Below are 14,003 nucleotides of genomic sequence, written 5' to 3'. Positions count from 1 at the left end.
TATCATCCAAAGCCATAGATCTTTGCTTCATTTCCTTTGCCTGAATATATTGGAAATATAAATTATCACTAAATATCATAAACATACTGCTTGTCTTGAGAAGGTCAATGCACAAATATTCTTTGGATTAATTTTCAATTGATGTACAAGATAAAAGATCCTATCCGAAACAAATACTATTAAAATTCCAAACTAATTATTGTCACCTACCTATAGGTAATAACCGAGGTTTTTCCTTTCGAATTTTAAAAATCACAACAATATCCAATAAAAACAAACCTGTTCCTGGACCAGCCATAACAATCACTTGATCATTATTGGAACAAACAGCTCTTCGTTGTTCCTCGTTTAATTTCTTCAATAAATCATCCATATTTACATGTACAGAAGAGTTTGATTTTTCCAATGATGATGAAGAAGGATTAGCATTAGGTTTTTTAAACTTTAATTTGCAGACAGACGCATTATTATTACTAGTATTTGATGAGGTTGCTGATGAGCCTCCTCCTTTCATATTCCGATGATCATCAGAGTTTCTTCCGCGTTGATTTGTGGATGATGAAGGAAGCATCAAACTCTTTCAATTTTTTTTAAATTTTTATTTATTTTGAATTCTTGCAAAATGAGGAAATTGAGGATTTGATACTTGTAGTTTGTTTTGTACAAAGATTAATTTTTAATGGATTGACTCGCGTGGCTATATGTTTTGGTTGTATTGGATTACATTGTAATTTCTATTGTTGGTCTTTGATTAGAGTAAGCTGATAATCTTCGCTTGTGATTGAACAAATTCTTGATGGACAAATTGCTAGATTCAATCTTATTCAGTTTATCACTCAAATCTTCTTCGTATTTATCTAAAAGGAAGTGTGAGCTCAGTGTGAGTTGTGCATAGAGTCCTCCAACCCCTATTGCGCTCTTACTTCTTTTTCTAATTGATTCTGATGAGAGAGGTGAGCCATTGTTGTTATTTTCTCTAATATTCAAAGAAGCAGTGTTGTTGCTGTTTGTTGTTTGATTAATGTTGTTAGCAAATACTAGTGATGGTCTATGAGAGAAGGTTCTTGATCTGAGTCTTCCTGTACCACCACAAGCGCTATTATTCATTGATGGAGACGAATTGTTCATTATTGATTCAGTGGACATGTTGCTGGATTGAGAGTGTTGCTAATGATTGAATTGTCTTGTTTTTTTCTAATTTGTTTTTCAGTGAACCCCAAGGTTTAATAAGTGCTGTTAGGTGGTAACTGGAGGGAACAAGGAAGACTTTCTGGTATTGTGAGTACCGGTTTGAGCAGACTGTAAAGAATTTGGTTGTCGGTTCAATTGAATTACAGAAGAATCAACCCTTTCCGAATAAGAGATACTTTTGCGCGTTTATTATAGAACCACATGTGGCCATTCAAACTAGCCATAAATCTCAAAACATAAAAGTGAGTCGCCATTGAATGAATTATAGCACATTAAGCCAACAGAGCAGAACAAATATATTCAGCTGCCGTGACCACAGCTTCCTTCTGGTTTGTGAGAAGAGACCATTTGATGATCTTTTCGTCACCACCTCCACTGAATAAGTAATTATTACAGACATTGAGACTTCTTACAGAATCAGTATGTTCTCTCATGATGGCCTCACAAACATAGGGCGTATTGGTTGGATCGGCTCCTTCCATGTCAGTGTTTGGTGTATTGAGATTCCATCTCTTGACACATTTGTCCTTTGAGCCAGAGAATAGATAATCTTCATGTACAAGCAAACACCAGACAATATTTTCGTGAGCTGACCATTCTCTCTCAAGTCTACCGTCATTTACATTGAATTGATAAATAGTTCCTTTGGATCCACCTGCAAATAAGGAATCTCCAAAGGTGGCAAGGCACCAAAGTTTGTCATCACCATGAACAGATGCTTGAATTGTTAGTTCGCATTTGTTTGTTCTTACATTCCATTTTCTAATTGTAGAATCTTCACCTCCAGAAAATACAAACATGTCTCCATAAGTTATAAGACTGAGAACTGCCTTTTGATGTCCCTCCAAAGATGCCTCCAATTGATTAGATTTCAAGTTCCACTTTTTAACAGTACTATCTCCAACACCACCAGCACTATACAAACAATCATCTACAAGGGCAAATGAGAGAACATAATCATGGTGACCTTTGAGTACTAATTCACATTCGTTTGTTCTCAAGTTCCACTTTTTAATCTTCTTATCGTGTCCACCACTGAACAAGTAATGACGTTCGTACAGAGCAAGACATCTCACAAAGGAATCTGTTGGGAAAGTTGAAAGGCATTCGGTAGTATTGACATCCCAAATTTGAATGACACCCTTACTTCCAGTAATTAAATGTTCCAAAATGTTTCCTCTCTTAATGAATTGAGGATCATCCAAATTGATCATAAGCTCGTTAGCAATGATGGTAGCACTTGGTGTAGGTGTAGCGTTTGTTGCTGGTACAGGTTCCTTCTTGACTACAGTATTCTCATTGTTAGTTCCACTGTTAGTTTCGACAGACATGCTTGCATTTCCAGCAGTAGTTTCAGTACTTGCTTGTTGTTTAGTGGCGAGTACCTTCTTGTATCTGTCCTTATAGATGCTGTACACTGTCTTCTTTCTCAGCATTGATATTTTGAGATCTGTAGAAATAGATGGTTGATCCATAAAGCTCAACAATTTGGTTTCGGAAAGGAAGCAAACTCTCACATTTGACCAAACTTGTTCAATAATATCAGGTTTTTGATCAAATCCTTCTGGATTATTTTGTCTGATGGACTTTTCATTTCTGATAATGTACTCTTGAATGAGATCAAAAACTTCATCCTCATTGCTAACGTTCAGATTGTCCAACGAAACAAGCCACAAGAAAAATTCCACTGGTAAATTCATAACTTCATCACGTTTCTTTGAAATGTCTTTTCCGAAAGCAGTCAGTGATTGTGAAAGGAAGGAAGAATTAACAGCCAACATGGAGTGATCACGAAGTTGTGAATAATACAATAAATGTTGTTCGGTATACTTTGATGTTTTTGTCATTTGTTGCAAAAGTTGGCATTCCAGAGGAGAAATTTGCAAATAGTGAGCAAGACATAATGTACAGGCATATGGTAAGCCTTTGTCAATATCCAAAGTTCTCTCACCATAAATATATCTCAAAATAATTTGCTCGAATATATCCTTTTCTACAGAAGTTAATTCAAATTCTACAACGGAATTAGTACTCTCTGTAAATTCCGAATTGAGCAAAGTTCTAAAATACAATGATTCCAAAGCCAAAAATACTTTGTGTACCTTGATAGATACAGTAGTCATATTCATATCTATTAATTTAATATTGATAATAAAGTCGGGTGGACAGACTGGAGCATCATTGTACAATAGATGGTAGTACGAAGGTGTAGTAGCCCTCTTTGAAAATTTACCAGTCAAATACTCACAACTTCCCGAAGGTCCTTCTGTTGATGTTGCTGGTTTTGATATGTTATTGTCCACATGAATAGTGATCATATCTCCTGTTTGTATCAGGTTATTATGATTATCATCAAGCATACGCTCCATGTTATTAAATGATGAGGAGAGCATATTTTTTTTTTTAAATTGTGATTTTATTTTTAGATTCAATCACACGAATGGTATTTACTTTTTCAGTACTTTTATGGCTACACCAGCTGTGATATTATCAAATTAAAGAAAGTAAGACGATTGAATCTTTGCATAAGCTTAAAATGGATCATCCTCACACCACAATAATTATTTATTCAAGCATTGCTTCCTAAGCTACCTCATTAACGCTATAATAAAAGTTATTGAAACCATGTCAAAAGGTTTAATGATTGAGGACAACAATTGTGTGGATGACAATTATTGGAAGAAACAACTTTGAAAAGGCAGAAAAGTTTCCATCGCTAATGTATTAGGGTATTGTTCTGCAAGGAGTTATTTCTTTTCAAATAAATAATTTGAAATAAACAGAAAATGAATTCTTGTTGGTTTTGTTAAAGATAATTTAAGATCAATAATCTATGGAGAACAATGATTCGCCAGAGAATGTTAAAAGTAGTTATTGAGTTACGAATGTTGAACATGTTGAGCCAATATATAGTTTCCCACAAGTGCAATTACCATGTCCAGAGCAAACCGATGCATTATTAGCAGCATATCCAAAACAAACTGGAATGCAATTAGGGTTGGTGTATCCGTCTAGGCATGTATTACAATCAGCTCCACCATATTTTGAACACTTGGAATCGACATCAATTTCCTGATCAAGAAGGGCCACTACGGATGATAATCTAAATCTTTAAATTGACTGTAGTATAAAGGCACTGGGTTGGTGAATCACACCCTAATCCACAAGGAGGGGTTTATTTGAAACTGCTGTAATAACAATAGTATCTTTGACCATTGTGCAAAGAAGTACAAATCAATCAGATATTGTTATTGGAAATATCAAACTCATTGAGGTGATTCCATTGTCCAACAAGAAAGGTAAATAAACAAGAAAGGTAAATAGAGAATTTGTTTGAATTTGCCTTCTTGGTGGAACCAATTCGCTTGTTTTTATTTAGAAACACTTGAAAGAAACTCCATTTGAACATGATTTGGTAATTGTTTCATTAAAACCATGGGAGCATCCAAAATTGTATGCATCCATAACTGTTTCAATTGTTTTGCAATCCTTAAAATTGATATAGGCACCACTCAATCCATATTTACTCAGAATACTACTTCCATGTTTAAAGCAAACACCAAACTTAATATTGATGAGTGACACAATTTTCGGATCATCACACGAGTTATTGGCATGTTCAATAAAAAGAACACTATTTCGAGGAAATAAAGAAGGAAAATGATCTACACAGTCAAATTGTTCTGCAGCGAGATTCAACATATGACAGGGTTGAGGTGTGCAATTAGTTGTGTTCTGATATTCTTCGAATGCAATTCTTGAGGAACAGCCACCTTCCATTCCGAAAGATGTTCGTTTCTGAATTATTGAGCTTTGAATTGTTGATGCCAAACCAAGCACGAGAAGGAGTGCTGTTACGAGTGGAAGAAACTTCATTTTTTTATTGAATACTATTTCTGATTTTGTGTTGTTGGTTGTTTTATTGGAAAGTCCTTCAAAGTCCTTGTTTCGGAGTTTAATAGGAGAAAAGATGTCAAGATATCCTAAAAAGTCAGTGCACATTTTTTCGGTGGATAATTTTGCTTGTAAGGGTGGACAATCATATGGAATTTCAAAATTGAATGCAATATATTTTCCAATATAACATTTAGGTTATAATTTTGTTTAGCTTGTGATTCCAGCAATTGTTTGAGTTTTGGTAACAACACAATGGAAGTTTCTCCTGCTACAGGTGTTGCTTTGCAAAACGATTTCCAAATCAAGTGTGGTAATGGTTGGTATGATACTCAACTTCCTGTGAAGTATGAATTCAAATACAGAGTGGTAGGAGATTCAACTGAAAAGAAATCAATCACTTCTCAATTACCAGCTGGTTAAATTGAAATCAAGACAATTATTTATGATTCTCTTTCGGCCTCCTCTGAAACTTCAACTCTTGTTACTGTTACTGTCCGTTAGTGAAGCCATTGCTGCTTTGAATGTGTCTCAAATGGGTACAGTTTCAGTTGCTTCAGTTTCATCTAATGTTAATGATATTCAAAACTAACATTTCTGTTATTATCACTCCATTTCTGTTGGTGTTAATCAAAATGATTCCAACTTGTAATACATCATTTTTGTTCTGGCCATAATACCTATTGTGTTATTGATATGTATTTGTTGTATGATCAAGAAGAAGAAGAAAAGACCAAGCCCAGGTCCAAGAGATATTGAACTAACTGCTTAATAAATTATCTTTTTCATTTTATTTCTTTTGTAACCACTCAAAAAAGTTATGTTACACCAGAAGAATAGTTTATTTTTGATTACAATCTATCTACACATGGCATCGGTAGAGGTAAGCTCTCGAAGCAGTTTCATATAGTACGAGTGATAATACTCTTTTACATTTCTCTCCATTTTGATTTGCATTGTCCTTATGATTTTGAAATTGAAAATTGATAGAAATATATCATGTAACTCTGTAAACCTTGATTCTATTATTTCCAGTATCAACAATAAACAAACGAGATGACCCGTAGCAGAATGCAATTCCAGAAGGATATTTCAGTGAATTTTCATGGTTTCCAAAGCTACCAATGCAAGTAGAACCAGAAAAGGGATTGCTAGGATGAAATTTTGAAATTCTATGTGAATCCCACTCTGTAAGAAATATATCACCAGTTGACTTGTCCACAAAAACAGAGTTTGGTGCTTGAAATTCTCCCTTATCATTTCCAATACTTCCAAAACTACTTATAAATTCTCCATTAGATTTCAGTATCTGTATGCGATTATTTCCACTGTCAGAAATAATGATATTCCCAGCACTGTCAATGTCAATATCTCTTGGGAATGAGAATTGACCATATTCCTTTCCCATAGATCCTATCGATTTCAGTAATTCACCACCTGGAGAAAAAACTACAATTCTATGTTTAAACCAATCACAAACATAGATATTTCCCTCATAGTCAACCACAACACCTGTTGGAGAATCCATTACATTCTTTGTTGTAACTCCTCCCCATCTCCATATCTCATTTCCATTAAAATCATATTTACAAATCAATGAATCTCGAGTGAAACTAATAATTAAAGTGTGATCCCAATGAACTGTCACTGCATTTGGTTTGAATGGTGTCGTAAACATGTACTTGAATGTCAGAGTTGACTCATCAAAAACCTGAATACGTCTATTATCTGTATCCACAACAAATATTAATTGATTTTTGAAATCAATAGCCACATCAGATGGATTCTTGAATTGACCATTCTGAGAACCATAACTTCCAATGCATCCAATCAATTCAAACTCTGACTGGCTTGTTTTCATTCCCGAACAACCATTCATAGTTATCAATGTTGATGTTGTTTGATACTGACTATTATGATGACCATTAAAATTATGAAAATAGGACAGTGATGAATTCTTCTTAATTTTCTTCATATTGTTATTATTATTATCAATCATATAATTGTCATTGTTACTCATCGGAGTAGTTTCTATCAATGTTGTATGATGATCATTATCCATCAATGCACTACTATTAAAATTACTATTACTATTATTATTATTGTTGTTATTGTGATTATGATTGGGTAGAGATGAAGTCATCATCATCAACCTTCCATCAGAATCATAATGCTGTGATGGTTGTGATGTTGGTGGTACCTCCGAAGCACAATCATCAAAGGATCGTTTCATTCGGTTTTTTTGTTTGTTGTATTGATGCATTTCGAACTTGCTACTTCGGAACAGATAATCTATTGTAAACTCAAGCCCAATATTTGATCATTACATTCAACATGTTGCAATTGAGCCATATTCTATTGAGCTTGCATTAAAACGTTGACACATATTTATTCAATGTTTTCTTCCCTTCTTAGTACTACCTCCCACTTTCTTACTTGTAGTAGAGCCACTAGATGTTTGTGCCTTACTCTTTCCCTCATATACAGCATTCTTGAACTTGTCAAAATAATTAAAATTGGTAACATCTGAGAGAATGGCCTTTGAACGTTGGAGAACATTCTGTCCCTTTGTTGGAGCATAGTTGCCACCACTACTTGAAGTTGATGCAGAGGAGAGATTATGTGAAGATAACATTCTTGTTGGGGATGTTGAATTGTTAACACTTTGTTGCTCAGTAGTAGAGAATTCTGTACAATTGGTATTAGGAGATCTATTCGAAACACAGGATTCTGTGGAAATGTGTGAATCAGTGCTCTCTGGTGGCTTGTAATAAAGTAGTGCAAAATAGATGTTCTCCTTCATTATTTTGGAGTCGAATATTGGTTTGACTCGTTGAAGTTTGGAACTAAAATCATCCTCTGCGGAGAAATACTCAAACTCTTCATTAAGATTATTTTCTTCACTTGAAATAAGGCCATTAACAGCAATACCACCCTTAGACTCGTCACAAGGAGTTTCTTCAGTTGAAGCAACACTACCAGATTTTCCATTATCCGAAAGCGAATGATCATCAACAGTGCAACATTTTTCTTTTTCATAACTCTTTCTAACTGAAGGAAATTTAGCACATTCTTTTGGTTCATGTTTTGAAAAAGAAAGAGAAGCAATTTTAATTCCTTTCACCCAATCGAACACCAAAACAGATAACAAATATTCGTAAATTAAGGTGCAAATGTAATTCTCTTCTCTCTTCCTTGTTACTAGCTGTACATGAAGAATAGCAGAACCATCCAGACACTCCACACTAAAGTGCAATCCCTTATCTTCAGCCATTTCCTTTAAAATCGGATTTTTTGGTTCATCATTATCGGTTTCATCGATAATAAGTGCTAGGTTGCATGTAAGAAAGCCATGTTTCATTTTTTTTGTCTGTTTACCTCAATATGAGAAGGATTGAACAAGGAACAAATATTTACTATTCAGTATTGTAGATACTAAGGTTTAGTTTTATGGTTTCCACAAAAAAAATATAGACCCAATAATACTTTCAAAATAAAACATTTGGAATTGAAATAGTAATAATTATGAAACGCTTAATAAAATAGAAGAATGAAAAAGACTACAGCACCACAGGTTCCCAAGTTGTCTCCAACCTCAGTACTGATGTGGCTCGACGATGCTTAACTTCTCAAATCGGACGGGATGAGGTGTATTCATCGTGATATGGCCGTAGCCATCAATTACCTTAAAAGTCTAATGATAAACAGCCAATCTGTCTTTAACCCGAATGGGCAATTAACAATGTTGGACAAATTCATAATGGATTGAAAATGATACCTTACCACAAACAAAGTATTGAATACGGCAATTGTTTCGAAACTTTGAATTTTGCTGTATTACTCCTCATTCTTTCCTCTCAGTAATAAAGGTAGTAAATTGAAACAGACAAACACCCACGGGTCGCTTTGACACTTGAAAATCCCCTCATAAACCCTGGATCTCATCCATGTTGGCCGGTTGAGCGCAGATAATCAATTTCGTATACCACTATTTCTGTCTTTTAACATCTTGCGCAGCGTTGAACTTTTTTCAGTCAACAAAAATTTTTCATATTTTTGGTGTGTGCAGTTTACAATAAACCTCTAGTGATTTCAATTTCTTTCCAATTCATAAATTGTCTGAGAAATTATTTCAATTGTTAATTTTGGACGGGAAGCCTGCCAGGAATATGGCGACTATCCCGCTACAGTCTTTGACTGTATGAACAGTGAAGGCAACTAATCTATTGATTGTTGGTTCAGTAAGTTATTGTTTAGAAAAACTTGCAACGTGACCATATATTTATCACCTTTGAATTTTATCTATTTAGAAAGAGAAACTTGTGGTTGATCAATAAACCTTCAAATTTCGAATTTGAGTCTTCAAATATTGTATTGCATTGAACTTGATTTACCAACAACCTTACCTGGCAAGTATTAATGTAATTCAATATAGTGCAATGAATTTTGTTATAGTGCTTGATGATCATTAGAATTGTGAAACCTGATTAATACACAATCTACAGAATTGTGAATTGGTATAAGGAAAGGTTTGATCGTTTCTCTAGTTAATTTTATTTTCTATTAATTGAAAAAAGTATAAGGTACCAATCTGCATGTTCGATATCAAAGCCAATTTCTCTAACCTCACAAATGAAACTTGATAAAACCATTGACTGTACTTCTACAGGATCTTTTCTGTAGGAATACATAAACTCGACTTTTTTGAGTCAATCTGACCTTTGAGGTTAACCAAGATGAAGACTCTGTAGTCACATATCTTGAGCATAATATCTTTGAATGTGTGAAAAGTGCAATTAGAAAATTGTGGTACATTTAATGTGTGAAAAATATATAAATAGGATTCAAGAAAATAATTGAATGTTATTTTCATTAAATCATTGAGGTGGAAAGAGCATTTTCAATAGTTCCATGATGGCTCTTCTTCAAGATCGTAATACCATGGTTTTTAAGAATTTCCTTCAACTCGGTATTTATATCCACTTGTATTTGAGCAAATAATCCAGAACTGTTGTAAATTTTTGTCTTGACAAAGTAAGTTGGAGGCAAACTTCCCTTTTTTCAATTCCTATTTTCTCAAAAGTTTTCTAATTGGTGTTTATGGAAAAAGAACATGAAGTTGCATCATCATAACCACTGTTTCAAACAAAATCAATCAATTTACGTAAACTTCAGAGTGCCACTTCCAGGTGTCACAAGAAAACATTGAACCTTGTCAAAGCAAACAAAATCTTTCGTTTCCACACACAAAACATGATTTAGTCCATTTTTGCCCAGATCGGAATTCACAACGTGATTAAAACAACTTTAAATTCGCAAACACAACTATTTGCCTTCAGTTAAAAGAAAAAGAAACCAACAACAATTATTAGAAACATTATTAGAAACATGCTGCCTGCCAAAATATCAAAAAAGTCATCAAGGAAACCAAGAATTGCCATTCCACCCTCTGCCATGCTGATGGATCCAGACGGATGGGCAAGATTTGCAACCGATCTGAATGTAGCTGCAACCATCGCACGTGGCAACAAGAAGGGAATTCAACAACAAATGAAACAAGCAATGGACAAATTGAAAATGAAACAGCTATTGGAAAGTACATTAGGATGTGCAGATATTGTGCTGGAAATCATGTCAAACTATAGTGATGAGGAATTCCTTGCTGAATTGATGAAGTATTTGATTAATTTTCCTGATTTGGTAAATAGAGAAGCTTGCTTGCAAATTCTCATGCACAGAAGAGTTTGGTGTTGTAACAATAATAGTCAATTAGAATTTTTACATGATTGGTTGGAAAATGAACCATTTATTCATGACACTGAACTTGTTGTGAGATTTTCAGAATATTCACTTAAATTCATGTCCACAATTGAAAAGTTTAGTACAGTTATTGTAGTTTTCGAGAAACCATGACATAAATTTTTCGATGGATTTTTTTTACCCATCGATGATTGATCGAGATGGAAAATGATCGATTGAATGGATGAAACATAGAATTTTATCAATTAATTGATCGATCAATCGATCGATCTATCAATGTTTTCATCAGATATCTCGAAATCCTCATTGAACTGAGCTTGAGACTTTGATTTTGATGATTTCTTTTGTTCTTCCAGTTCAGGTTTGATTTTTTTCTTGCCTTTTTGACTTTTTGAGAGTTGTTTTTTGGTTTTTCAATTATTTTTTTAGAGTCACAGATTTCATTCTCCCTTACTTATTTCACTAAGCTTCGAAATGGCTTCTCCAAATTGCTCCTTTTTTCATTTTAAATCAACCCTTGGTTAGATGTCAGTACAGAGTGCCTTGAAAATCACCTTATTGGTATTACTGAATTCCATATCAAGCTGGGATGGCATCGGAACGATTCATTAAGTTTGAATGTTTTAATTTCTTTACAATGTGGATCTTCTACTACATCAAATGAGTTTCTCAAGTACTTGACATGATAAAATACAACACTTGAAAAAAGGTTTCCAGTATTGAGTGCCTTAATTAATGACAAAGGGTGAGAATGAAAGCAAACTTGATAAAATGCTCTTTGAACAAAACCACATGTTCAGGAGCAACAACGTCCAAACTTGTGTAAGCAATCATTTAATCAAGAACCAACACTCTTATGTAATATTGCAATATCCACATCCCAAATTAAAATCAAGAGTGAGCACTTGACATATTCGTGGAAAAAGGTTGGGAGCAACCTTCTGTCACTGAGCTCAGAAAGGATTATAAGAAATTTATATTCAAATGCCACATCGGAGGAGATTGGCTTCTAACATGATTTTAAGCACTTAGAAAACCAACTTTTTGTGTTTTAAGTTCTTTTTTTTGAAACATCATAAGAAATCAAACAACATCTTTTGATAATTAGCTGAAGGTTGAGCCTTTTCAAATAACATCAAGTCTTTATTCAATATGATTGAAATTGTTGATTAATCATGATCGATTGTTTGATAGATTGATCAAAAAACAGATTGAATAGATGGATTTTAATCGATCAACATGGATGAGATGGAAAAAAGATTGGTGTTGAGGTGAAAAAATTTATGTCATGGTTTCTGGAAAACTACAATACCTTAAATGGAATTTCAATTACAAAGAGACAATTGGTTGACTTGATGAACGCAAGTACCAGTAAGATCCAACATTTAAAGTTCAAAAACTTTCAGCTCATCTACCCAGAATCTCGATTCTCAAAAAGAATTTTTAAAATTAGTCCTTATTTGAAAAAGTTGACATTTGACCTTGAATGGTCATTCATTAGAAACTTAACAAATGAAGGGAAACCTAAGGGAGTTGATAACCCAATATTTGCACTTGTCAATAATCTTGATTTGATTTCTTCCAATATTGAGGAATTATCATTCTCAAATATAATTTACAACAATAGTGATTTGTCACTTATTTCACATTTAGGTAGCAAGTTGACTCGATTATTATTTATTAGACCTCCAAAGAATTATGATATTTCCACCATTGCTCCCAATCTTGAATATTATGAAAGTCACAAGTTTCCTCACAGATCCATCACAATTCCAACTCTGTGTGTTTCACATCCAAGTCAAGAAAACATATTGAATCATTCAAGTGAAAAGGTCAGGAAATTGATCCTTCGTAATACTATCGGTTCATGTAATGAATTGAGATCCTTCTTGAATGATTTATTGGGGAAGTGTTATCCTAATTGTGAAGAATTGATTATTCCAGAAACATTCTTGCAATCATTGTCCAAGGAAGATTTGAAGGAACCAGAAATTGTGTGTTCATTGAAGAGAATCATTGTTAATCATTCCATCTCCACACAACCATCCAAATATGGTGCACTCAAGCTTGCTTTATCCTTTTTCTTTCCATCAAATACAAAAATCCTATTCGAAACCATTCAAAAAGAGGATAATTTTGGAACCCTTCTCTCCAGTAACAGATCTATCAAAGTTGATTGCTATGAAGATGTGCTCTTCAAAAGAATTGAAAGCACCGAAAGCCATTTCAAAGTATTGGACAACTCTCTCATTACCGAACAAATCAGAAAGATTAAGAAGAAATTCATCAAATGCATCATTTCTAATAATTTTTCAAAATTCAAACGCATTAATGAATCATTGGACATTTTGGAAGGATTGAAACGTAACAAACAACTCATGCTCCATACCATTCATCAAGCTATAGAAAATTATCATGACATCTTTGACAATGATTCATTATACATGTCAATTAGTGAAAAGTTTGACAAGTGCATGTCAATTCTTGAAGATGAATACATTAGTGAACTTGACTTTGCTCAATACTACAACGAATTGGAGTTTCTCTTCCATCAAATGATTAAGGTAATTGAGGAGAATGGCTATCCAACAAAAGTCCTCTTCAATGAACAATGGTTCAATGAGCAAATTGTTGAGATTTATGGTTTTCAATCGGATGAAGTTCAGGTCTATGAAGATTCACAAGAAGAAATGGAGAAGGCAAGTTTCGATTTAATGCAAATGGATGAAGTAAATATTGACATGGAAAATGTTGTGTAGATGTGTCTATTCACATTGCTTTAGCATTGGGAATATTCAACATTTAATAAATATTTATTGAATTGTAAGTTGTTTGCATCATTAATCAATTTGAATATTGTTGTAATGAACATGTCTCTAAATAGAAAGGTTAACGTTCAATGTGGTAAAAGGAAAAAGACTACAGCACCACAGGTTCCCAAGTTGTCTCCAACCTCAGTACTGATGTGGCTCGACGATGCTTAACTTCTCAAATCGGACGGGATGAGGTGCATGAATCGTGATATGGCCGTAGCCATTCATTTCCTTAATTTAACAAGTTTCAATCAACCACCAACTTCCTTTAAAACGAAATCCCACATTGTACACCAATTTTGTGAATTTTCAATTTACCTGTTACGATCGTTTTGTATTTCGAAT

The 14,003-nt window shown here is 33.9% G+C and overlaps 6 protein-coding genes across 6 annotated transcripts; 1 reads left to right on the top strand and 5 right to left on the bottom strand.

The window, feature by feature from the left end:
- Positions 1–720: 720 nt before the first annotated feature.
- On the bottom strand, positions 721–1,146 carry NAEGRDRAFT_70938 (uncharacterized protein; the record flags this gene model as incomplete). The annotated part of the gene is made up of 1 exon (XM_002673863.1): positions 721–1,146. The coding sequence occupies one exon, from the start codon at positions 1,144–1,146 to the stop codon at positions 721–723; it is 426 nt and encodes a 141-aa protein (XP_002673909.1).
- Positions 1,147–1,358: 212 nt separating this feature from the next.
- NAEGRDRAFT_80778 (uncharacterized protein) lies at positions 1,359–3,584 on the bottom strand (the record flags this gene model as incomplete). Its single annotated transcript, XM_002673862.1, has 1 exon — positions 1,359–3,584. One exon carries the CDS (start codon positions 3,582–3,584, stop codon positions 1,464–1,466), a length of 2,121 nt encoding a protein of 706 aa, XP_002673908.1. The 3' UTR covers positions 1,359–1,463.
- Positions 3,585–4,566: 982 nt separating this feature from the next.
- NAEGRDRAFT_70936 (uncharacterized protein) lies at positions 4,567–5,067 on the bottom strand (the record flags this gene model as incomplete). Its single annotated transcript, XM_002673861.1, has 1 exon — positions 4,567–5,067. One exon carries the CDS (start codon positions 5,065–5,067, stop codon positions 4,567–4,569), a length of 501 nt encoding a protein of 166 aa, XP_002673907.1.
- A 1,015-nt stretch (positions 5,068–6,082) lies between these two features.
- NAEGRDRAFT_70935 (uncharacterized protein) lies at positions 6,083–7,084 on the bottom strand (the record flags this gene model as incomplete). The annotated part of the gene is made up of 1 exon (XM_002673860.1): positions 6,083–7,084. The coding sequence occupies one exon, from the start codon at positions 7,082–7,084 to the stop codon at positions 6,083–6,085; it is 1,002 nt and encodes a 333-aa protein (XP_002673906.1).
- A 393-nt stretch (positions 7,085–7,477) lies between these two features.
- On the bottom strand, positions 7,478–8,446 carry NAEGRDRAFT_70934 (uncharacterized protein; the record flags this gene model as incomplete). The annotated part of the gene is made up of 1 exon (XM_002673859.1): positions 7,478–8,446. The coding sequence occupies one exon, from the start codon at positions 8,444–8,446 to the stop codon at positions 7,478–7,480; it is 969 nt and encodes a 322-aa protein (XP_002673905.1).
- Positions 8,447–10,473: 2,027 nt separating this feature from the next.
- Positions 10,474–13,604, top strand: NAEGRDRAFT_51274 (uncharacterized protein; the record flags this gene model as incomplete). The annotated part of the gene is made up of 2 exons (XM_002673938.1): positions 10,474–10,785; positions 12,183–13,604. The coding sequence occupies 2 exons, from the start codon at positions 10,474–10,476 to the stop codon at positions 13,602–13,604; spliced, it is 1,734 nt and encodes a 577-aa protein (XP_002673984.1).
- Between the last annotated feature and the right edge of the window lie 399 nt (positions 13,605–14,003).

The sequence above is a fragment of the Naegleria gruberi genome (assembly GCF_000004985.1).
Source record: "Naegleria gruberi genomic scaffold NAEGRscaffold_43, whole genome shotgun sequence".
NCBI lineage: Eukaryota > Heterolobosea > Eutetramitea > Acrasida > Naegleriidae > Naegleria > Naegleria gruberi.
The sequence above is the reverse complement of the archived record's forward strand: the minus strand, read 5'-3'. Positions and strand labels throughout refer to the sequence as shown.